This window comes from Bombus impatiens, unplaced genomic scaffold, assembly GCF_000188095.3.
Source record: "Bombus impatiens unplaced genomic scaffold, BIMP_2.2 scf_0020, whole genome shotgun sequence".
NCBI classification, from domain to species: Eukaryota; Metazoa; Arthropoda; class Insecta; order Hymenoptera; family Apidae; genus Bombus; species Bombus impatiens.
In genome coordinates this window covers 1,092,549-1,115,376 of record NT_176439.1, presented here as the reverse complement: position 1 = coordinate 1,115,376, position 22,828 = coordinate 1,092,549, and the positions used below count along the sequence as shown (strand labels likewise).

Sequence of the window (22,828 nt, the reverse complement as noted above, 5' to 3'; positions counted from 1 at the left end):
TGATCACGTGGTCGCCCAAGGGCGAAAGTTTCCAGCAACAGGAAATGGAGAGGCGAAACGAGGCAGAGGCCGGCCCTTTCGCTCCCTTCGGGCGCCGACTTAATGGCGACCGATCGGCCATACCGTTGTTTACGATTAGGATCGTAACTGCTAGTCGAGACAGATAGGATCCAGAGGCCCTAACTTGACACTGGGGAGGCAGGCAGACAGGTGGAACGCTTCCTGGAATCTAGAATAGCCGCGTAACCCGTTTTATGGATTTCGTTATCGTCGATTCGGCCGGTTATTATACGCCGTTAGGACGAAACCGCGATAGCTCCAACCGATTGCGTTCCAACGATTTACGAGTCTAATAGAGGAGGAGACACGTGAAAATGGCGGCCCGGCGCCCCTCCATTTTTGTTTCCATATCAGCCTTTCAGGCAATTTTCCCTGAAAAGGATTCCCCTCCAATTTTCTTCCGTTAATTTCTCTCCGCTTTATTCGCCTTTTATTCCAAACGAAGAAAAATACTGAAACGTATCGGCGTAGCAAATTACGGCGTCGAACAAAGCGCGCCATTAAAATTAAACGACACTTTGTACAGGCTGTTCGTTGCAACGGTGAATTTTTTTACATCGGCATGTTTCAGGCTCTTTCGTCGATCTGACGAGAAAGTCTTTCGAGCAAACGTCAGTATTCGGTTGGAAACAAATCGAAGAACTCGCGAAAAGAACCGCGACGAGCACGTTTTCGTTAATTTACCGATGTCCAGCAATTTGTTAGATTCAGAAATATAAATGTTCAACTTTCAATCGAGACGATCATCGAAGAGTCGACAGAGAGAAAAATCAATGCAAGACTGTGCATCCAGCTCGCGCAGGCCGAAGCGGAGCGTCTCTTGGAAATTTCCATGCAAATGGAGCCGAGTTTCGAGGCGGTGATTTTATTTCTCGAAAGCCAATGCCGTTCCCCTGGCCTCTGGCCATGATTGACACGGGCCTCCTGGTACACGCGTGTGTCGTCCAGCCCCACGTAGAGCTCTATTGGGGTGGCAAGTAGAGGAGAAGGGGTGTGCTAGCAACGGTGGCAATGGCGACTCGTCGAGGGTTCTTCAACGTTGCCACCCTAGTCATTACTTCGGCATTAACGGGGGATGATTCTCCCTCTCTTCTTGGCGGATTCACTGGTTCATCGGGACAATCGGACAGAGAACGGACGAGTTGAGGGATAAAGAGTAAAAGAGTAAGGGTGACAAGGGGAAGGAAGGAGTTCTCCAGGGAACGAGCGTCGGCCGAAGTTAAATCGTTGGATTTACGAGCATGGTCGTCGTTTTCCAGTTTCTCGCGTTTCTCTGTGTTTTGCGCTTGTATCGCCGATTTTCGGTCGTCGAGCAGGAACTTTGAAGCATCGAGCAACGCTTAATTACACAGTGTCGAACCGTGGTGATTTTCGCTTATTACCGTGCTAAGAAGTAGATCGCTTTTTACGTTTTTATATACTTCTGCGTAATGCGAATGGTCTACAGCCGCTCGTCGATTCAACATGTTTGAAAGTAAACAAATCGAAAGTGTAAACAAACGTATCGGAAAATGCGAGTATACAGATGGGCAATGTAAATAACCAAACGGAAAGTAACAAAGATAGCGGGAAATTAGGTCAGCGAGACGCGTCATAACCGAATAAACAATATGAAAGACGATTATTTGGCAAGCAACCTACTTTTTCTGCTTCTAGATAGAAATTGCAGAACAAAGAAAGCCGCGGTTGTGTTGGAGTTTGTCCTTCGATTAATTTTCTCCGAAGGCGGCATTAAAGCGGCGCCTGGGAGACGCGTGACGCATCGTTCATCCAGGAACCTTTAATCCGACACGCCGTGCTCGTTCTCTAATTCCGTCCGTGTCCATTGTTTCGCAAGAGTCTGCGAGCTGTCGCCACCAAATCGAAGGATTCGTGGACGCATATTGCGTACCGGATCACCGCAGCTGCTGCGGTTTCCGGACCCGATTGCCAGTTGGCCGAATCGTTGCCAAAATTATGTTCTTCTTTTCTTCCCTACGCTATACTTCCTTGCAACACTCCCACAGCGCATCTTTGATATATTCGCGTTCTAAATATTCGCGCAGCTTCGTTACTATCGTGCAAAGTTTGGAAATCTTGTTTATCTCCATATCGTGTGAAGACACAGATCGAATAAGAAACGTTCCTCCAAATTTATTAACTCGTTACCGTGATTCATTCGAGCAGTTATCCCAGCAAGATATTTCAAACCAGTAGGTTATCGATCGAAGGAAATGCGTAATGAATTTTAATATACCGTTGGTCAATGTTTATACGAGTAATTAAAATTTATTAGCCGCTGATTCTACAAAAAGCTCATGAATATTGCTTTTAGCCGTTGGTTTATTCATAGATTTTTATTCACAGTTTATTCATAGACTGGTTAATTCATAGATATATTTCACTACTCGTAGAGTCTTGCTATAAATTGTAGAGAATCCATTGGTCTCGCCACTTTTTCGCGCTTTCATGATCGCGATTCTGTAAAATTCGTGCTTGAATCGCGTTTTGCATCCTTGTGATCTGTCCGTCTGCCAGCTACAAACAAGGATACATCAGTGTCCGTGGGTATTCGAACGTGTTCCCGTGGCTTGTTCCCTCGAAAAAAACGATTCAAGGGATCGTTCTCCTTTCACGAGCCTCTTCTCTTCGCTTCGCGCTCGCTCCTTCGCCGACTTGGAGAAGAGGCGATGGATTATTGACCGGTACGGTAATACGACGCTAGACACGCGCACTATTGCGAAATACAACGAACCGAGCGGTCCTTGGACTCCATTCTGGATAGAAATGTTTGCGCTCCTTGGTAGCTACTGCTGCTACTGGCTACTACAGCGATCCGGTGAAAGGCTGCGAAAATGTCAGATCGCGAGTCGGTGGACACGATCGACGCCGACTTCCTTGTTTAGAGATAAATCGATCGCGATTTGTGTAACTTTGGCCCAATCCTGCGCATCTCGCGTCCCAACCGTCTTAGCGTTTTCGGTGCCTTTACTTTTAATGTGTCGTATATAGCGCCTTTAGTCTTCGGTATTTCACGAATTATTACGCGTTAAGTGTAAATATTCCTCGCAATTTGCTTAGAAGGTCATAGAAATCATATTTTTAAGAATCGCGTGATTCTTAGCTTACCACGGTCAGAGTAGGATCGCAGTAAACATGATACAAAAGTATCCAAAGCAACGAACGAACGGAGATAATGCTGCGTCAGAATATTAATGCGAGTAACAGTACACGATATTACAATGTAGTAGTCTTGTTACGAAGAATTTAATAAATCCTCGAAGCAGTTTAAAGCCTTGCGTTTACTAGATATCGATCAAACGATTACGCGGGCATTTGACACGCGTGTAAGTACCGTGCTAAAGATCCGTATCGTATTTACCATTAGCCTTGTTACAAACACGGAACACCGATAAGCGAATATAGAAACAGAGATCTGATTTTTCGGTGAGAAACTAAATCTGCAATTGTCAACATATTTTTGTTCGTCGACCTACGTACGTAAATTATTTATACGACGTTGTATCTATCTTCTCGCGATTGCCTTATCTTACTTTTTTTCCATTCGAAAACAAATATTCTCTAGCTTTTTCCAATATAAGCGTCAAGATCGTAAATAACGAACCTTCTTTGGAGGATATATCGTTCCCGGTCATCGAATTAGCACGACGTCAGTTTCAGTTTCCCAATTACGATACGAAGACTACAGAAAAAAGACACGACGAGTCAGATTTTTCGGATTCTTTTGGGGGGCGGGGCCACAATTTTAAAATTCGCTACGCGGATTAAACGATTTTACATTTCTGATTGCACGAGTACGTATTTTCATATACCTTGATCACTCTTCTGAACATTTCGAAACGTATCGAAGGTTCTGAGCAGCCGCTAATTCGTCGACTGTATTACACCGTATTTTCCTTCGATGCATAAAAGGCTCGCGACTGATCTGACGTCGATCCGCGTGTCCATCGGCTCGCGAGAGGCAGGTTCACGAACCTCGAAGCGGCTCAAGGATGCACGTGGTTCTCGTCGCCTGGAAATACGTGCTGGTACGCGCTCGCGCGATTGCATCGCGAGAGGATCGAGCTGCGCGAGTGCAAGCGACGGTGAACGCTTCTATTCCGATACTTTATGCCAAGTGGGACGGTTCGCCTGGCAAATTCGCACGCGAACGTACGTTCGTAACTAGGTGTATCGTCCAAGGGAAGCCGAACCGACTCCTGAGAGAGAAAGGCCAACGTATCGCGAGGAAGTGTAAATGAATTGCGAGTTTTTCCGTCAATCCGTGTTTTAGTCTTTTTTATAAATCAGACATTAAGAGCAAACGCAGACCAAGCCACGTTTTTCTGAATGCGACTTTGTAGCGTTAACTTATTCCAATAAGCTGTATGTTCATTGTATAAAAGGACAAACTCGTATTTTTTAAGTTAAATCCAGATAATATAACGAAATCGTTGTACCGGACATTTTGTGCTTACGTTTGCTTCGGGTAGCGAATTAGGTACGTTTCGATTTTGCTTTATAGATCTAAATACGTTATTTGCTTTGCGGAAGACACTTTTATCGGTGATTATCTCCTAGTCTGGAAATCGACCTCCGCTTCCATAAATCACAGAACTGTTTGCAGAAACAAATTGGCTAGAAACCGTTCGAGCAGATGTAATACGTATCTTGACGAGTTGAACCTGTTACCCGAGGCGAATTCGTCAAGCTTATGATCTCTCATTGAACGAGGAGATTGGCAATAATAAAGCAAACGAGATGGGTGGTCTCAATTTTAATTTTAGCAAAAGTCACGCTTCGGGGCTTCGTCCCGTAGAACTTGAATATAGAAGCGGTTAAGTTGAACAGTTGTTAGCGAATAATTAACGTTCCACGAGGTACGCGAATAGTCCCTCTCCCTTCTTCGTGTTCCATCGGCCGTGTACAGGTAGAATCGCGTGTCGCGAGTCAGAGAATGGCGCGTGCAACATTTTACAAACGTCTGGAAACGCGTTCAAAATTAACGAAGGAGAAACTGCACCCGTTAAGAGCGTAACTGTTTGGTGTTATTAGCCGGATCTAACGGTGCGAAGCGACGTTGAAAATATACGTCGACTGCCTCCAAGCGGAAAGAACGATCGGACTTCCGAGCCAGTAATTTTCGCACTTGGCGAACGTCTGCAGTTTTCCTCCCTGTACCTTCAAAGTATTCGGATAGTTGCTTATCTTTAACGAGATGAATCGTAATTATATAATAATCTTTTTCCTCTTTTAGAACGTTCACCGTACACCGAAAAAGATTTCGATGAACATTCGCCGAATCGATCTTAGTCCGCATCGTGAATTTCGGTACACGCGTATTACCAACAACGATTCTCTCGTCCCTCGACTCGTGTGCCGTCAGGAAAATACGACGACAGTTATCGTGGTTGCCGGACTCGCGAAAGGGGTTTTCACGTTCCCCTCGTAAAATTGTGCACATGTTTCCTTGGCAACCATAAATAGGTGCCTTGAAATTTGGCCCAGCATCGTCGCAGGTGGAGCGCTTATTCTGAACCAGCAACGAGTATAACAGCGGGTGCGTATTCTGACGAACCATCGTTCCGATGAATACGACGGAGCAATCAAACGTGGTAGGCTGTTGGTTTTTCAGTCCCGCTGAGATCACATTTTTGTTCAGATGAAAACAATAATTGCGCAGCAGAAAAATCGTTGACACGTTCTATCATCGTTTCTTTTTCTGCAAATAAATCGTGCAAGTTATCTAATTGTTCTATGTAACTAAGAATGAAGTCTGTTACTTACTGCCCGTGTAACCAGTTTATTAATGCTGTTACTCGATAAATTACACCGCAAGAAAGTCTGGATATCTAATTGCTTGGAACGATAGTTCTAAGTAATCCACTGTAATCGTAGCCTAATGGTAAAGTTCGCGATCTCGCGGATTTTTGTCACAGCTTCGTCCTTTTCGCTCTTCGCGCAGAGAAAGAGAGCCTGTTCGTGATCTTCCTAGGATCTCTGCGAAAGAAACTAGAAAGCTTTTCCGTACGGTTGAAAGCATCCCCTTCGCAGTCCATCGTGAGAAGCGTCGAAAGGACATTCGCTGAAAGCAGAGAGACGCGAAAGGCAATCGGCAAATCTACACCCTGCATTCCCGCGCCGCCCCAGCGAGGAATCCAATTTGCCAAATGCTTTAATTCGTTCAAAGGCAACGCATGGGCCAGTATACGCGAAGCCGCCGCGTCCAAGGCTCGGCTGAAAGCGCGTCACGGATGGACACGCGAGAGAATCCCCTTGTCGATGCGGGCGCGTGCACCGGTGTTTCCCTGGCAACCGTAAACAGGCGTGCGTGATATTCTAACGGATACGGTGGCCAGGTGAGGCAACCCTTTCGCGTATACGAAATACAACCACCTCGTCTCTCATTTTTCACGGTCGCGTCGATTCGGATTAATTCGCAATGTAGCCGGTCGTATTCTCCATGCGAAAGCTTTTGAGGATACTCCGTATCGTCGGGAACGTAATCTTCTTGATCGACCGTGCTCGTCGAGGTTTTACTACATTTGCTATGTTACTTTCGCGCAGAACAAGCGCAATCTTCGTAATGGAAAGAAATCTGTCCCGCGACGCCATGGACACCGTCTTCTTCTCCGGAATGGGGATTGGGGATCGATCACGAATAGGGGACGATTAAACGACGATCAGAGCAGAGTGAACGAAAAGTCGTGGAAAATGGCCATTTAGAGTATTGGGTAGAGGGTTGTCTTTTTGGCGTTCAACTAAATGTGGTTCGAGAATTTCTTCTCTACGTACCGTGCGATACAAGAGCAACGAGTAAACCGTACGTCTTTATGCAAATTTATACTTTTATTAATACGAGTAACAGATATTTGTTTCATCCTCTAAGCATCGTGACGAGTGTACTTTATTCTCAATACTTTTCGTATTTTTACATATTGCGTGTGTGTTTTTAGACGTTTTAATTTTCTGTAAATGCATAAGCATTCGCGGACTAGTAAGGAGACTATGTTTATAAACGTCGATGGAACGATCTCTTTCAAAGTAATTCTCTTGAGAAATAATACCATGGAGATTTTTGAACTGGATTAAAGACAGATAGGATCTACAAAGTACAAACCGATCGTGGCCTTTTTTTTGTACAATTAGTCCGGTGTCTCATCGACGATAATCGTCGCGTTTGCTCGAAGAACACTGGCAGGTAATCAAAGCGCACCGACCAGACGATAAAACGGACCCCTAACAGCTAGGTCGATTCACAGAGTTCACGATAATCCTATTAGAGCGTTAACGCGAATAGACATTCGCAAACTGGAATACATTTCACAGTGTTTGAAGCGAAAGTTCGAGAAAGCTAGGAGCTTCAATGGATGATCCGAAGACAACGCGATTTTACGGCCGCGTTTTAATTGAGATATAAATCGCCGGTTCTGCGACCCGAACCACGGTCCAGTTTTATTACGGAATTTAATGGTAGCCATCTACCTAACGACCTCCGCCTCTTTCTCCGCTAAATTTTACGTTTAATTCTCCTTTGATCCGTCTAGTCTCAAGAATAGCTAATTAGTCACAGGTGGTAATCAATGATTGTTAAAAATTTTATTGGTATCAATTTTTTCTTAAGCTTCTTTCTATTTTCCTTTATCGGCTTTTGCTTCTTGTACGGAATTAACTTGTCGATATTGCACGGATTTATGTATTAATACTGTTAATGCGCGAGGTTATCTTATCGTTTATTCAAGCCTATTAAAAAAATTTATTGCTTCGTGACACAAGTCATGTAATCTGGACCACGATGTTTACATTTAGGTGTGATTTGCTCGTATCGATTATTTCGGTAGATAACGAGTTGGGTATCACGTATTTGTACATCTTTCCCTTTTGCTAATATTGGGTATTCTGAAACATTCTTTCAAATGATTCCTCTTAAAGTTCCTTTCGCTTTTAAAATCTATTTTAACGACGAATGCAACGATGTAATAGTACAGTTTGTAACATATTAGAAAATTACAAAATATTTTCCTAAAAATTACTTATGGTATTCGTAAAAGTTAAACAAGAAATAAAGCGTCGGAAAAGTTCCTGGCGACTGGCAACCAGCCTAACACAGTCGTACACCGCGTCGTATTCGATAAGGTGTATACCTTTTACCGACAGTGGTAGTTAAACGCTACATAGGACAATTAGACAACATTTTCTTTCAAAAAATGCTCTCCTACCTAATCGCTTATTTTCTAATTCGTTATATTGTTTGTGCTCGAGCACCTGTATTCGATCATTGCATAAATTTCTACCGATTATTTATTAACTATAATATTCGTCAATCGTTTATTCGTTAATTAACGTTATGGACGAAATTCACGCGTAAAACGAAATAAAACGAAATTCGATACTTGCCATTCAGTGCTTAAGAAACGTTACACTTTTGGCGAGAAAGATGTCTGGACGCAAAATAGACGATGATCCAGTGAAAGATTTGTAACAACTTCGCTATAGAGATCTTCAATTTCCATAAATCTCATCGCGCCAGAGCCTCGTTCGTTGAGATTTTATGTGCTGCCGGTGCACTAAATTTTCGACCGTAAATGGACCGTTTGAGACAAGGATCCTTTATATCGCGAGACTAAATCTCGCAATAGAAGGAGCGCTATGAATATTTTTCAAATTTTCAACGATATATCCTTTTTCTCCTAATCTTAATCTCTTTTCCTTTATTTATCATTGGCTAATCGATCGTTGATTCAACGTGCTTAGTAGTATTAACGACTGCCCGATAAACATGCTCAATATCATTAATAATTGAGCATGCAAAGATGTTTAAATAGAGAACAGTCGTGATTCGCTGCTAACTTGAGTCACAGTCGGTAAAATTCCAGTTTTGAGAAAATGATTTGCAATATAAATAAAAGACTAGAAGTTTGGTAAATAGAATTTGTAAGTTCAAACGATCGATAATACTAGGAAAAATCGCTAATATTCTTCCCAATAGAAATTATTATATCCCTCGTTTTCAATACGTTTCAACATCTTCTGCATGAACATACGAAGAAATAGAAAACACACGATCATCTTTCTTTATCTCCTTAATCTCGAAATCTCGTTCATCGAACACGGAACAGAATTTGGCTATATCTTGGCCGCTCCATTCCGCGGGATCGTCGATCGAGATATTCCATTCGCGTTCATGGAACCACGGGATTCATTCGGAAAAGTGTATTGTCCATAGCCTGGCTGGAGTTCCGTTTTACCCGGATGGAACATATTGAATCAACCAGCCGGAAGGAAACTCGGTTTCAGCGAAATATGGCAGGAATTTCGGTTGCCTTCGATTCACCCTCGACCGCTTCTCCTGCTGCTTCGTCTGACGATTTTGCTTCGTCCCGAGGGTCCTCGAAACACGTTTCGAGAAATTTGTGCTGATGAAACCGTTTGGATCCAGATGCAAAAAGTAAAATCCAAGTATACTGCTTAAAACTGTATCATACATGTGACGTGTTTGTGCTTCTTCGGATCTCAATCGCGTTTTATCAGTAGTTGCGCTTCGTTCCGACGTTTTGTAAACCCGGTTCGTTTCTCAAAGAACGTTCAGTCTGCTCTGAAGCCAGTCCGAAAAATATACCATCTAAGAAGAATTGAAATATCGGGAGTATAACTATTTTTACAATATTTAGGAAACAAGCCTTTGCGTACGTTCTATTTGTTAGTCGTATTCGTAAAAATATAAATTTGGATCAACATGCCGAGTCTACTGATCGGTGTACGCGGATCCAGCGATTCGACAGTGTTTCCTCGTTGATGGAAATTGCTCATCCATTAAAACCAGTGTCTCGCGCTTTGAGAATATTCAAGATATTCGAAACGTTCAAGAAGATTTTCCTTAATCACTAATCAAAGTTATTTATCGCGAGATTGCGATTTTACGCCAAGGGAGCGGCTGAGTTGTTAAAAAGTTGTAACGAGCTGAACGAAGCAAGACTTTTCGATTGTTCCAAAGGGTAAGCAAGTTTTAATTGGACCGGCATGTTTTCACGGGCGGCCGGTTATACCTGGGGAATCGGTAATCGAGGCGATTCGAGAGCTTATTTGCCGAAGGCGTTAGTTACGCGAGAAAAGTCACGTTTGCGGGAATTCAATGCGATTGCGATTAAACGCGGCCTGTTTGCCCGTGTACACGGCGAATAGACAAGCTGCCTGCTGCACAGCCACCGACCACTGTACGCAACATTAGCCCGCCCCTGTACCCCGATAATTTACCATCCGGCCCCCTTGATAAACGCGACTGCATCAGAATGAACTTGCTTGTTATACAGTCGTTCCCGTAGTTTCCCGTTCCAGACGATATATTAACAGCCAATTAACCGTTCGACCTCTCACGCAGACGACTTATTGTCGATAACTTAATGTTCTTCCGATTTGCTCGAATGGTTCTCAACATCTTCTGACTACTCTTTGGTCCATTAATGTGATAAATTGCTTTTGAATATGGGTTGCTCGTTGGAAGGTGCAAGATCGACGATTTAATATGCTTCAAGATGGAGATGGTGGATAAGAGATTAGCAGATCGAGATGCGAATACACCGTTCCAAATAATTAGGGAACCTTTTAACGTGTTGCTTTGTATTTTATTCTCGTTGCTTGCATCTATACATCTTTTTACATGATCCTTATGAATTTTTACTACGTTATCGTGCGAACGATAGACACGTCAATTTATCAAGCTCGTTTTACGATCTTGACAAATATTTTTTAAATTATTTTAAGTCAGATTAAGATTATTTTTCTAGATGAGTATACGTATAATCTTAAGTGATTATTTATGGAAGGCGAATCGAAAGTAAAAGCGATAAGGTAATAGTAAGCGGTTTTATCAGTTTTGAAGGATGAAGGTGTTGCTATAAATAAGCTTCTTTGAAAGATTACGTTTCATTTGGAACTACCGTCGACGAAAGACATAAAACATGTCTCGTGTTATTGTTCTTCTCTTATTCATTGTCGTTGTTTATGTCAGCTGTAAGTATTTGACGATCAAATAGATTTCTTCCCGATTCTTTTTAGTTCTAGCAGTAGATCCCTTACAAAGAAATGTCTTAATCTCATATTATAATCGCTTAGCGATCAACGCTGGCATAATCTGTCCACCTAACCAAGTGTTCAAACTTTGTGGCACTGCGTGCGAGCCTCGATGTGGAATACCCCAACAACCAAACTGTATCAGCGTTAGTGTCTTCAAAGAAATTTCCTTATAGAGAAATTTTCTGTAACCGTGAATTAAAATTCGTTTGTTCCTTTTAGAAATGCGTGACGGATTGTCAATGCATAGACGGATACTTAAAGAATTCGCTGAACGAATGCGTCTTGCCGGACGAATGTTGAGGTCGTATAATTTATTGCTTTATTAAATTATTGCCGGCCAACGAAAAAGAAGTTGTGTAACTTTCCACGAGAGAAAATAAACGATCGCCTTTCTCGATAACCTACTGTTTGACTTTACTCACCCATTCTGCTAAAATCGACTAACCTCGCGGCTGCTTTGTTTGAGAATGAACTAACATTTGCTCGATTAAGCGCAAGGTGTGTGACGCGTTATCAATGAACCTACATTATCGATGAGTCATTCGGTACGTATCAGAGACTAAAAGCAAATTAGACGTATAGACTCAATCGCGATGATTCAACCCTGTATCTTTAATTTTGGAGTGGAAGCATATCGAAAGTATGAAAAGGTAGAAAATATAAAACATCTTCAGCTTGGCATTGATCAATCGATTCAAAAATTGACGTTTAATTCTTTAATTTTGTAATTGCGAAACATTTTTCTGTTTGGTCGCAGTAACGTCTGTGATTATGAATGATCGATACGATACGGTTGCTTTTTAGATATCACGTTATTGTACAAAGTATTGGTAAAGATACCTTTCGTAAAAGACTTTTATCCAGAGAAATAAAATAATAAGTGGAAATCTCTATCTACGAGCGTTAAAGAAATTAATTGACGATAAGACTGATATCCGATATATGTATAGGTGTTTAATCAAATATTTGTATGTAGCAGTTTTTGTTCTCAGTTAACATCTCGATGCTTCTGTTGACACTGAATTGCGTCAGGCAATCTTTATTTTTGACCCTTTCGTTCCTAAGGTCGACTATAGTCTGTGATTATAAGTGTTTACTATAGTCGGAGCGCAGTGTTCCGATCGGCGCTAATTATAAGATTGTAGGTATTGTTTTGATTCTGGCTTCGATTACATGCTACAAATACGGCTTTTTGGGAAAAATTAAAGGAGAGGTTAAGTTAATTGTAATTAAAATTAAAAATTAAAGAAGCTATTTGCAGTACAGTGACTTCCAACACTGTTGCAACACCCTTTGAAATTGATTAACTTTTTTAAAATTGGGCCAAACGGCTTGGGATTTTTTGAGAAGTCAAGAGCATTAGTTCACTAGATGATTTGTGAAAAAATTAAAAAAAAATTGCATTTAGAACAGCGAAGAAAGAAGCAAAGGTGACACTTTTCGATTTTCATTTGGGCTTGTAAAGAAAATTTAAACAATACATCGTGAACATGTCTATCATAACATAATAAAGCTGCAGAAACAGACGATAGATTTCGTTGACTAGGTAAGAGATGTAGTTTTTAGGCCGAAAGTTATGTGATTTTTCGCTATTCTTAACACTTTATAGCTTATAGTAACGTTAACCGAGGTTTGAGGGCTAAACATTGATCGACCATGAATCAGTCAAGAATTAGACTTTCGTTTAACATATTCTCAGTGAGTTCTCCGTATAACGTGTAGAGGAAGCATAAGAAAGCGTTAATAACAACATTGATAAGTATCTCAGAAATATTCCAGATTTTTTTAGAATAGTCAAAGAATTAGGTTCGTACATAAACAATTCAGCTAATCTACGTAATATAAAAAAATACATTTGTTCATGGTGTGTTAATTGTCCTCAGTAATATGAAAAGTTCAGGCTCAAATTTTAATTAATTAAATACTATTAATGGATTTGCTTGTTTCAAGCTAAATATAACTCAAACGTTTGTAGTTACGATTTTACCTAATATAATAAACACAATATTCCTTCTTGAAAATTCTTTTCATTCGTCGTTTGCACTGTTTGGTTGACTTATATTTTCGAGTATAAAAATTTATCGTTGGAACTCCATTCGTGTTAAAAAGAAAAATACGGGATTAATAAAGAAGAAGAAGAAGAAGAAGTAAATATCTTTATGTGTATTTCACTAAAAATGTAACAAAGCTTAACAAAAGTAAGCAGTACAATAACTGTAGTTCAGTGGCTACCACTAACAATAAGTAATGATACAACAAATTACGCAGGGAGCATTCTACCGTGCATAATTATTGCGAGCGTTATGTTGATCTTTCAATCAGAAAAATATTTCACAGAAAAGTATTTCGTTAAAATTTAACAATTGCGAGTGAGCACACACTTATTCTCCTTGTTCCTTACGAAACCTTGTTTACACTGGCAACCGATCACGCACATCTGTAACAGAAAATTCGTGGTATCGTCAAGACATTGATCGCTTTTTGAAGCAATCGATGATATAAATCGAAGAATTAAAATTTTATTCAAATTTATACATCACGAGACACTAACCATAGGGCAGATAGGTGATGCTGGTTTCTCACAGGTGTCCACACACGCGGATCCACAAGAATTGAATTCCTCGTTTGGACCACATTCTTGATTAGCCTCTGACGCCTGAGGATATGCACCTGTAATTAATCGTTGAATGAATAGATTCGTTATTCGATAATGTTTGATAAATAATCGCGGTGTAATCGTAAAGCGAAATAATAATTAAAAACTAAAGAAAATTTTTTTTATACTTTTTTTATATATTTGAGATACTTTATTTCTCAATTTCTATTCTTTACATTTTATATTAATTATATTATTACATTATATTAATGACACTAGTTTATTCATAATATTCATGTAAAATATAATATTATTTTTAATAAAAAAATTAAGAAACAAAGGTAAAGGGAAAGGTAATAAGCCTCGCGTAATAACAAAAACATAACATAATTTCTGTTTACTTACTGCTGTACACAATAGCTACGACGAGTAAGAGAAGAACTGCTACACGAGTCATGGCGATTAAAGTCGTCGAAATAACGTTGAGATTTGAGACTACTGTCAATGTATGTTGCGTCTGTTACGATTGAGTTGTACATTCTGCCGCTCGCGCTTTTATACAATCCGACGCATGACTTTCACACTCCACTCCCCCTTTTCGCTTACCGTGCTTCCAAAATTTTTTGTCGTAACCGACTCATCCTACTCTCTCGATTCATCGTTTAACTACTTCGTCATATCCAGATTAGCGATAGCTCGTGGCAATCTTTTTGTTGTTTATCGCTGCCGATATCTCGTCTATCGATGGAATATACGCGTAGCAAACAACAAACGAGGTGATGCAAATCTCACAGTGATATTTTTTGCGCTTAATTACCGAATCCATACAATTGAAATCTGTGTAATCAGCTGTTTGACAAGAAAATCAAATCCTCTCGCAATTAAATTCTTGTTCCATGCAACAAGTTTTTTTTATTCTTTAAAATTTGAAATCAATTCGAAAATGTATATAGAAGACACAAGGAACTTATTGCAAACATGTAATTGGTAAAAGATTAGTATACGGTAGCGAGCCGAAAAATATAATTAGCGCTAAAGATGGTCTCATTAATTATTCCAGTTTATTAATGTAACGAATAATTGACTGTCCACACTTTGCCAATTTCCACAAGTGTGATATTCTTTCGTGATCCGCTGCAATTATTCAGATACTTTTGTCCGTTACTGTACCTATCGTTCTCGTGTATCTTATTAGCACGTTATTTCACGTTTCATTAGATCACCTGAGCGAGGTCCAGGAAAAATTTCAATACTTTAAGGAAATAACCGATGTCGTTTCCTACGTAATGTTATCGTTTATTTATCGAAGAGTCGAGTACCTATTCGTTTCTAATCTTTGCCTGTACCATTAGTCGTTGCTCATTGATACGAACACGCCTCTCTTTCACCATATCGTCTCCGTTATGATCTCGAAGGAAAGTTGGCGTCGTTTCGGTGAACGAAACCATTGGGAAAACCGAATATATATTCGAAATCTGTAAAACGAGGTTACGGATAACGACCTTTGCCATCCAATTCTGGCTACTTCGACTCGTGTTTACCGTACAATCTCGTTTCTTCCAAGAAGTCGCCTGTGGCTGTCGCGTCTTTCCACGGTTCCCGTCGTTTCGCAAGTTTTGTCGCGAATTTGTTTCGCCTAAGCGTAACAAAAGCGATTGACAATCGCGCGCACCGAAATTTAGCAGGCAATATTTCGTCAAGTTTCGGTGTTAATATTCTTTCTAGTTCTTTTCTTTCTCCCCTCTTTTAGTAGAATTCTTTTTGGTCAAACAAGCAAGGGACGTTTCGCGATCGTCGTAGCTCATTTCATAGCACAAATATCACCATTCACCGTGGCTACACATTCTTATTTTTTACGCAACGTTTCTTTGTCAAACTCCTAATTTCATTTCCGCAGTATTAAATTTTTGTAGCCATACGAAAGTGGCGTACAAATACTTATCGTGGTCGCTAATTTGACCATTTTTGTGCATCTTCGTGCATCTTTATGCATCAGGGCAAAAAGCTGTGAATTTAGTAGGTTGTTTGGTCCTCGAACGATCGCGATAGTATCGAGAGAGACAGATCGCGCCTTTGATAGCAGTGGAAGTGCTTATCTTCGGCAAATGTCCTCGTATCCGTAGCCCGTAGTTGGTTGACTTTACGCTATTTGATCTTTGCCGAGATCTTCTTAGAAACGAACAGAGTATATTCGAGAAAGATGGCTGTTTTCTCTAAAACATTTGAATTTTTCAAGCTTCTGGAATATTTAAAGAAGTCGCAGCAGTTTGGTCAAGACTTAGCTGCGCCGCAGAAAAATAATATTTAATATTTAAAAAAGTTTTTGTCTCGTCATTTCTAAGTCACGATCTTTTTTAATTCTCCTCAAATTTAAGAAATATCCTAACGATAGAAAGATAAAATCTGTCTTTGAAACAGCTCCAACCGGTCGGAGGATGCTTCTAGAAGCGTACGTTAGATGTTGATTGATAAATCGACAGTACTTGACCTGGAGTACCATTCGAAGTAAATACACTGTTGGTTAGAAATATTGTCACATGATTAGATAATTGTATAATAATCTTTAATCGGTAGCAGATGCACCTTGTTTTGTCAATTTCCTCGATAAATTTAAGTACTACGATTCGATAGTAAATATTTTCCTCGAATTATTCTTTAATGCAACATATGTTTTGAAAAAGTAAGTATCGTGAGATAATATCGGTATCGTTCAAGACGAGCAATTAACAAAATTATAATCTGGAGAGGTCGTGGTCTTTGACATCCGTCAAGATTTGCAGAAATTCATACGACTGACCGCACTTCGCTTGAAGTATGTAAATATGGGAACATTTATTTCATAATTCTTGATATTTATACACAAATATCAAGAAATATACTGCGACAGACGTTATTAAAATTGAGTAAGTAACAGCAGATTAATATATCTATTTTTCTTCCCGAATATCGTACACAATACGCGTAATTCTCGTTCTACTTGTACTCTTTAAACTTCCTTCTTCCAAACATGGATAAACACCTGTTCAATTTTAGCACCTTGGCTATGACGTATTTGCCGAAGAAGAATCGCTTCGCTCTGTTACCTGTGGAACTACGAGAAGAATAATTATTTCAGGAGATTTCTCGTTTCTTGTTTTTTCTAACGATTAGAAACGTTCTTAGTAAACTGCGGAACCTTGTCTTTATCCATATCTTTCCATATTTTTATAAATAGGAATACAAAAGTGGAATCTTGTTTTTCATTTACCGAATATAACGAAAACCGTATCTTGGACATTTGACACATTTCTGTATATTCTGCGTATATCGATGATTACTCACTTCGATTTCTGATATTATCGACGATGCAAGCTATGATAGACACGCACACGCCCTCACTGTCCTTGTAGTATCCCGATTTACATTTACAAGCCTTTATGCAAGGCTGAAACAAAGACGACAAATCTTCATTTTAATTAATGCTTGCATAATAAAACGTTGATTTTCCAATAACTTTGTCTTTTTCCTCTAATCGGCGTTCCGATAATCAAGATCCTGCCATATTTTATTCTTCTTGCTTACCCCTGGCGAGCAAATTTCTTGAAAGGGATTTTCGCAATTTTTTGGACAAAGATTGCACGTCGTGTACTCTTCATTTTCGCCACATTTCGTCGGTTCTTCTAAACAAAAACTAACGTTAACGTTGTAAATCGAGAAGCAAAAGATACATATGGAGGTTTAATAATTATTTAACACATTTACCAGACTCGGTGGTTTCGTCAGCAGCAGTGAAAATTCTGTTGGTGGCGACTGAAAGAGTAATAACTCTAATTCCGGTTTCGTTGCAATTTTTGAAAATACCAGTGTTTCACGTCGAATAGTTAATCATCTTTCCATACTAATATTTTAATCATCCTTTTATGGTAATGAGAGAGTGATAGCGCGCGCAAGTCAAAGAGAATAAATAATTATGTTTTATCATTTGACAGCGAAGATAGACGAATAAAGATTTAGAACCAAGGTTTGGAATGAAATTTCACGACGAAAGAACTGGAAATTCCGACTTGTTGAAGATTTTTCAGTGAAAGAGCAAATTTGTAGATATGTAGATGCTCGATGAATTTTCCAGTCAAATAGGTGAATTACTTTTTATTTAGTTTGTAAATATGAAAAAGATAATGTTTCTTAAGAGCCGTTATAATTATCAGGTGAAACTTAGCTAATATTAAATACCTAGAACCAAAACTTAATTCGCTTAAATCATCATTTTGTCTTATGGGCACTTTTTTCAGAAAGCTGCCCGATTTCACAAAACAGATGTACTTACGTATGAGATAAAGTGTTAATGTGGCAAAAGTTGTTGTTATTAGGTACATTTTGTCGATTAAATTTCTAGAAACGAAGATTAAGTAGAATAAAACATTGTGTATGTGCACTGTGCAACGATCGTCTCTCAGTCCTTTTATATATCAACACCTTGGCTTAGTCAAAGAGAGCGTAATTCATCTGCGACGTTTATAATCGTTGTTTAAGCGAGTTTCTGCTTATCTGTAAGTTTATTCTTCACATGTATATTTGTATCTTAAGTAGATTTCAACGACTTTAAATTATAATGCAATTATATTTTATAAATATTTGATATTTATAATAACGAAATAACGTAACATGGTGACTTTTGGTATAGTTGTTAATGATATGACACGTAAGACAAATTATACGAGCTTCGAATAATTTGTAAAATATTCATAACGTGTAAATTTCCTCGTAACATACAATTAGTAACGCGATCGAATTAGCGTACGGTGAATATACTGACAAACACATAACAGATGAAGATAGCGATTTTTAGAAGGACGAATTATCGAGTATAAAAACAGACTGCTGTTACGAATTTTAATCAGAAGCGCACGAAAATTTTTACAATTGTAGTCAAACTGTGATCGAAGATTTCGTTTCAATATGTCTCGTACCGCTGTTATTTTTCTCTTCGTTGTCGTTGCTTATATTTGTAGTAAGTACAATATGTTCATTGTCTGTATAATTTCACTGTCTTCAATATGTACAACTATAGCGACACGTGTATAAACAGAAAATTATATTTTATACCAAACTGAACATACACTTGATTTGGAATAATTACTCGAAAATAAAAATTTGAATAAACGAATCGAACAACAGTAGAAAACCAAAATTCACCGTTTCTAAATAGTTTTAAAATTGAAATAGATTTGAAAATAGAAACAAATCTTTGTGAAATTTAGAAATGAAATTTGTAGAAGTAATACGATTACATAGTTGAGTAAGCATTTTCTATTTATTTATATCGTCGTCATTACACGTATCGTTGATTGTTCATTATTCGATCGCTGCTTTATTTCAAGATATATCATTATTCTATGTGCATATAGTAAGTAGCGTCAGCTCTTCTTGTGGTCCGAACGAAGAATTCAAGGCGTGTGGACCTTCTCCTTCTTGCGAACCTACGTGTGCTAAGCCTCGCGTAAATTGTCCTGAGGTCAGTATTACATATATACACTTCTCTCGATCATGAAAATTATCTTGTCTCCGTTACTCTCCGTTTAATTGTAACGCGTTACTCGTTTATTTCCATCAGGAATGCGTTCGTGGCTGCCACTGTGTTAAAGGACATGTGAGAAACGCAGCTAAACGCTGTGTCCCAGTTAGCCAATGTAAAAGACAATAATTGGATTGGATGAATGGGTAGGCTATTCTTAGAAAATGGTAGTTTTTAAATGAAATAATAAAGTATCACAGATGTATGCATATATTCTTCTTTATTCATTTCCTCTTACATAATTATTATTATTATGTGTGATTTGTGGTATTAAAACGGCTGTTCGAATGTAAACAACGAATGTCAATAGAAACTTAGCGAAATGACTCGTTATGAGACTATACTGATATTAGTATTAATAGTAGTGATAATAGTATCAACATAATAATACTAAGCATAGGACAAATTCACATTGTTGACCGAAAAAAGTTTTAACGATACAAATTCATCACCGTGTTTTTCACTGTATTCCCGCTCGTTTCAGTATCTAATAATCGCGTGCTTTTATGAATAATTAATTACCTTTTTTTGTAATCGATTCGACCATGAGTTTGAATAGTTTACAAAATCGTAGGCTGATGATAATTTTAAATAGGTCTATTAAATTTAAATAAGTGAAAGATTAGACCGATAAATACGTAACAAGCAAAGATAGCGGCCTTTAGAAGGACGAATTATCGAGCATAAAAGCAGACAATTACAATTATAATTGCAGTCATGCATAATTGCACTATGATCGCAGGTTTCTTCGTTCAAACATGTCTCATACCGCTGTTATTTTTCTCTTCGTCGTCGTTGCTTATCTTTATGGTAAGTACGTTTACTTTTTCTAGAATTTCGCTATCTTTAATATGGAGAATTATAGCGACGAGCGCATAAATAGAGAATCGAACTTTTTACTAAAAATTGAACTTAATTTAATTTGAAATTATTACTGGAAATAAAAATTTGAATCTATGCAAATTTAAAGCGATTCATTGTGTGACTCTATATGTGTGCTTATTTCCAAAAGATATTAACCTGTGTTTGTAACTTTAACCTTGCGTCACGAGTACTCATTTACACCTAACACGACATTGGTAACGACACTGAAATCTTAATTTCTTTTTTCTAAACATTGAATTTGCTTACTGAGAACGATCGATGCAGTTTAAGTAGGTATTTAAGACACCAGTTTGATAGTATTGTTATAGTCTTTATTTAGGTAAACTTATGACTAATACTAATCCATGAATAGATAGAGTAATACATTTTCATTTTGAGTTTTCATTAAAAACTGGTAAAGTAAAAAAAGAAGAAAAGAAAAAAGTAGCAGCGAAGAGATTGCAAACGCCAGCGAGAAAGTGAAGAATGGGTCTCAAATAAGTTAAACGAAGAAGTTAACACCTTTCTGGAAGAACGCAAGTTCCTTCGCCATTTCTCAAGTATCCGTCCTTACATTGACAACCGATCTTACATTCCTGAAAAAATGAGAGAACAAAAATTAGTATACACGTCGAACAGAGAAAACCGTAAAAATGAAAGCAAATAAATGTAACGTAATTAAATTTATATAAATACAAATGAAAACCACAAGCAAGAAACATGGTAAACATTGAGTTTTAGAACTCAACAATCAATTCTACCTTACAGAAACTTTATTGGCTTTGGAATTTATTAAGTATGTATTTTCGTAATCCTATTGAATATTCCGAGAATGATTCTCTACTCGATTGTTTACAAAATTCCATAGATTTATTACTTGCTTTTAAGGAGCTTGCATTTATAAATCTAACGAATTAAGAAAAATCGATTCATCGTGTCCTTCTAACGTGCTTTTCACGTGTTAATACTAACCATGGTACAAATGGTGACACGTGGCTTGGCACAAGTGGGCTCGCACGATCCACAGGATTTAAACTCTTCATTCAGTCCACATTGCTGACCAAACGAAGCTGTAGCAATACGATATCACTGTATTATTTTTCGCAGTATCTCTAATCGATCTGCTAACGATTAGATTTTTATATAAATTCGTATTTTTATGAAAACAATTAAAAGAGTAAAATCTAAGCGGGCGCCTGTCAATGATTCAGCACCTCGTGCTTTTGTTAACGGTACAGTTCGTACAAGTAAAGCAAGTATGCTGTTACAGAAATAAATAATTAAGTCAAGAAGTGAACGGATTCGTATTGTGAATTAGCTATTCATACGTTTTGTGAATTGAAAATACAGAAATATGTGACTGTACCCGGTGGAAGGCGAAACAAAAAGAGTTTTTCTTTACAGTTTGAATATATTCTATGTTTTGTTTTTAATGACATAAAATTATATGAAATATCGCGTTAATCTTTAAGAGAAGTTACTTACTGGAGAAGATAGCCATAACGGCGAGGAAGACAAAGAGGATGCGAGACATTATCGATTCCTTTACGAGACAGCTTATAACTGACACTACTGACAAACTTATCGAAATACTTGGCTTTATATACTACTGTTACGAAACCTAGATACGGCTTCTCGTTTCTTTCATCTGATCATGTCGATGATCTTTGTTCATCCTCTCGCATCTCCGTTTCTCTTTACGTCATTTTCCTCTTCTTCGCCAACTAATACACCAGCAAAAATTCTTCGTCCGCTCATTTGCTCCACGACGTTCGTAGATGACCCACAGATGCAGAGGCGTCGTCTCTTTGCGAACTACTTTAACAGTATCTCGAATCGATTTAACCTGATAAGTATTTATTTATTTATTTATTTTATTATCCGCGACCCAATGTTACGTAAAAATTATTGAAACGAGGACTGTCGCGACGGGTCAGATATTAAGCTCTTAACTAGTATTAAGTTATGCAACTATAAGAATAATTACCATCGTAATATTAACCGGATCCAATTACCAAGTATGCATTAGAACGAGGAAAATATCTCTAAGACGAAGTATACGTGTGGAAAATCTCCGATCCCGCTGCGTAAAATACCAAGTTTCGCGAAATACGATAACCGTAAACTGCACTAATCGCTCGTTTCCGGATGTTCATGCAAATTCGTATCTTTATATTTACAGTTGGTCACGAGAATATTCGAACACTAACATAAACTTTGACTTTATCAGGGCCACCCTTTTATTCAACAACGTGTTTTAAACAGTTTACTACGCAGTTTACGGTTGAAGATTATATTTGTTAACACTAGGTTTACGGGCGTTTCTTATGTACCTATCTCTACGAGGACTCGTCAAATTGATGGGTAAACGAAAATACTCATTTTCTTTAAAAAGTCGATTTATTCAAATTAAATCTGAATTGAATAATATTAGGCTTCACGTTTAAATACATTATTAATAAGTAAAAAGTCTTTTTTTTTTAATTATCACGGAAATGATAATAATATTAACGCTATAGGGTAATCATATTTATTGAGCACATTTTTTTACAAATATACTGAATTTTGTTTGTGCATTTTCCGCATACAATCTTTTTGCAATATATACGACAATTATTGCTTCTATTTTTTTTTTGCAGTAACTCACTTGGTAACTGTTTCGCATTTTTGACAGTTGAAAGTGACAGAAATGAAGCGTCTGA

General features: G+C 38.3%; 5 protein-coding genes across 7 annotated transcripts; 2 read left to right on the top strand and 3 right to left on the bottom strand.

The window, feature by feature from the left end:
* Positions 1–10,952: 10,952 nt before the first annotated feature.
* Positions 10,953–11,512, top strand: LOC105680624 (chymotrypsin inhibitor-like). Its single transcript, XM_012384474.1, has 3 exons — positions 10,953–11,049; positions 11,152–11,255; positions 11,332–11,512. Exons 1-3 carry the CDS (start codon positions 10,998–11,000, stop codon positions 11,410–11,412), a joined length of 237 nt encoding a protein of 78 aa, XP_012239897.1. The 5' UTR covers positions 10,953–10,997; the 3' UTR covers positions 11,413–11,512.
* A 1,744-nt stretch (positions 11,513–13,256) lies between these two features.
* Positions 13,257–14,290, bottom strand: LOC100746478 (chymotrypsin inhibitor). The gene is made up of 3 exons (XM_012384451.3): positions 14,114–14,290; positions 13,664–13,782; positions 13,257–13,549 (listed from the first exon to the last, which is right to left on the bottom strand). The coding sequence occupies exons 1-3, from the start codon at positions 14,163–14,165 to the stop codon at positions 13,469–13,471; spliced, it is 252 nt and encodes an 83-aa protein (XP_012239874.1). The 5' UTR covers positions 14,166–14,290; the 3' UTR covers positions 13,257–13,468.
* Positions 14,291–16,249: 1,959 nt separating this feature from the next.
* Positions 16,250–18,259, bottom strand: LOC100746287. 3 transcript variants are annotated; one of them, XR_001102203.3, is made up of 5 exons: positions 18,015–18,257; positions 17,450–17,497; positions 17,270–17,367; positions 16,956–17,132; positions 16,250–16,799 (listed from the first exon to the last, which is right to left on the bottom strand). XR_001102203.3 is itself a non-coding variant. In XM_012384430.3 (5 exons), the coding sequence occupies exons 1-5, from the start codon at positions 18,061–18,063 to the stop codon at positions 16,750–16,752; spliced, it is 345 nt and encodes a 114-aa protein (XP_012239853.1). In that variant the 5' UTR covers positions 18,064–18,259; the 3' UTR covers positions 16,250–16,749. The 3 variants fall into 3 exon arrangements, 2 of the variants coding, with proteins under 2 accessions (XP_012239853.1, XP_003484768.1); XM_012384430.3 differs by having other exon boundaries at positions 17,030–17,132; positions 17,270–17,364; positions 18,015–18,259; XM_003484720.4 differs by having other exon boundaries at positions 17,030–17,132; positions 18,015–18,247.
* Positions 18,260–18,526: 267 nt separating this feature from the next.
* LOC100746167 (chymotrypsin inhibitor) lies at positions 18,527–19,473 on the top strand. The gene is made up of 3 exons (XM_003484719.4): positions 18,527–18,698; positions 19,096–19,202; positions 19,302–19,473. The coding sequence occupies exons 1-3, from the start codon at positions 18,647–18,649 to the stop codon at positions 19,389–19,391; spliced, it is 249 nt and encodes an 82-aa protein (XP_003484767.1). The 5' UTR covers positions 18,527–18,646; the 3' UTR covers positions 19,392–19,473.
* Positions 19,474–20,436: 963 nt separating this feature from the next.
* LOC100746046 (chymotrypsin inhibitor) lies at positions 20,437–21,772 on the bottom strand. The gene is made up of 3 exons (XM_003484718.4): positions 21,612–21,772; positions 21,099–21,196; positions 20,437–20,722 (listed from the first exon to the last, which is right to left on the bottom strand). Exons 1-3 carry the CDS (start codon positions 21,658–21,660, stop codon positions 20,642–20,644), a joined length of 228 nt encoding a protein of 75 aa, XP_003484766.1. The 5' UTR covers positions 21,661–21,772; the 3' UTR covers positions 20,437–20,641.
* Positions 21,773–22,828: the final 1,056 nt, after the last annotated feature.

Excerpts from the sequence above, each read along its gene's own strand:
- LOC100746478 (XM_012384451.3), bottom strand. The coding sequence starts at position 14,165 with ATGACTCGTGTAGCAGTTCTTCTCTTACTCGTCGTAGCTATTGTGTAC. Across the intron at positions 13,783-14,113 it reads CGTAGCTATTGTGTACAGCA|GTGCATATCCTCAGGCGTCA; the intron begins GTAAGTAAACAG and ends GATTAATTACAG. Across the intron at positions 13,550-13,663 it reads CATCACCTATCTGCCCTATG|ATGTGCGTGATCGGTTGCCA; the intron begins GTTAGTGTCTCG and ends TTTCTGTTACAG.
- LOC100746287 (XM_003484720.4), bottom strand. The coding sequence starts at position 18,063 with ATGTACCTAATAACAACAACTTTTGCCACATTAACACTTTATCTCATA. Across the intron at positions 17,133-17,269 it reads AAGAAATTTGCTCGCCAGGG|CCTTGCATAAAGGCTTGTAA; the intron begins GTAAGCAAGAAG and ends TCTTTGTTTCAG. Across the intron at positions 16,800-17,029 it reads CGATAATATCAGAAATCGAA|TTCCACAGGTAACAGAGCGA; the intron begins GTGAGTAATCAT and ends TTCTTCTCGTAG.
- LOC105680624 (XM_012384474.1), top strand. The coding sequence starts at position 10,998 with ATGTCTCGTGTTATTGTTCTTCTCTTATTCATTGTCGTTGTTTATGTC. Across the intron at positions 11,050-11,151 it reads TGTCGTTGTTTATGTCAGCT|CGATCAACGCTGGCATAATC; the intron begins GTAAGTATTTGA and ends ATAATCGCTTAG. Across the intron at positions 11,256-11,331 it reads AACAACCAAACTGTATCAGC|AAATGCGTGACGGATTGTCA; the intron begins GTTAGTGTCTTC and ends TGTTCCTTTTAG.
- LOC100746046 (XM_003484718.4), bottom strand. The coding sequence starts at position 21,660 with ATGTCTCGCATCCTCTTTGTCTTCCTCGCCGTTATGGCTATCTTCTCC. Across the intron at positions 21,197-21,611 it reads CGTTATGGCTATCTTCTCCA|CTTCGTTTGGTCAGCAATGT; the intron begins GTAAGTAACTTC and ends GTATTGCTACAG. Across the intron at positions 20,723-21,098 it reads GTGTCACCATTTGTACCATG|GAATGTAAGATCGGTTGTCA; the intron begins GTTAGTATTAAC and ends TCATTTTTTCAG.
- LOC100746167 (XM_003484719.4), top strand. The coding sequence starts at position 18,647 with ATGTCTCGTACCGCTGTTATTTTTCTCTTCGTTGTCGTTGCTTATATT. Across the intron at positions 18,699-19,095 it reads TGTCGTTGCTTATATTTGTA|TAAGTAGCGTCAGCTCTTCT; the intron begins GTAAGTACAATA and ends ATGTGCATATAG. Across the intron at positions 19,203-19,301 it reads CTCGCGTAAATTGTCCTGAG|GAATGCGTTCGTGGCTGCCA; the intron begins GTCAGTATTACA and ends TATTTCCATCAG.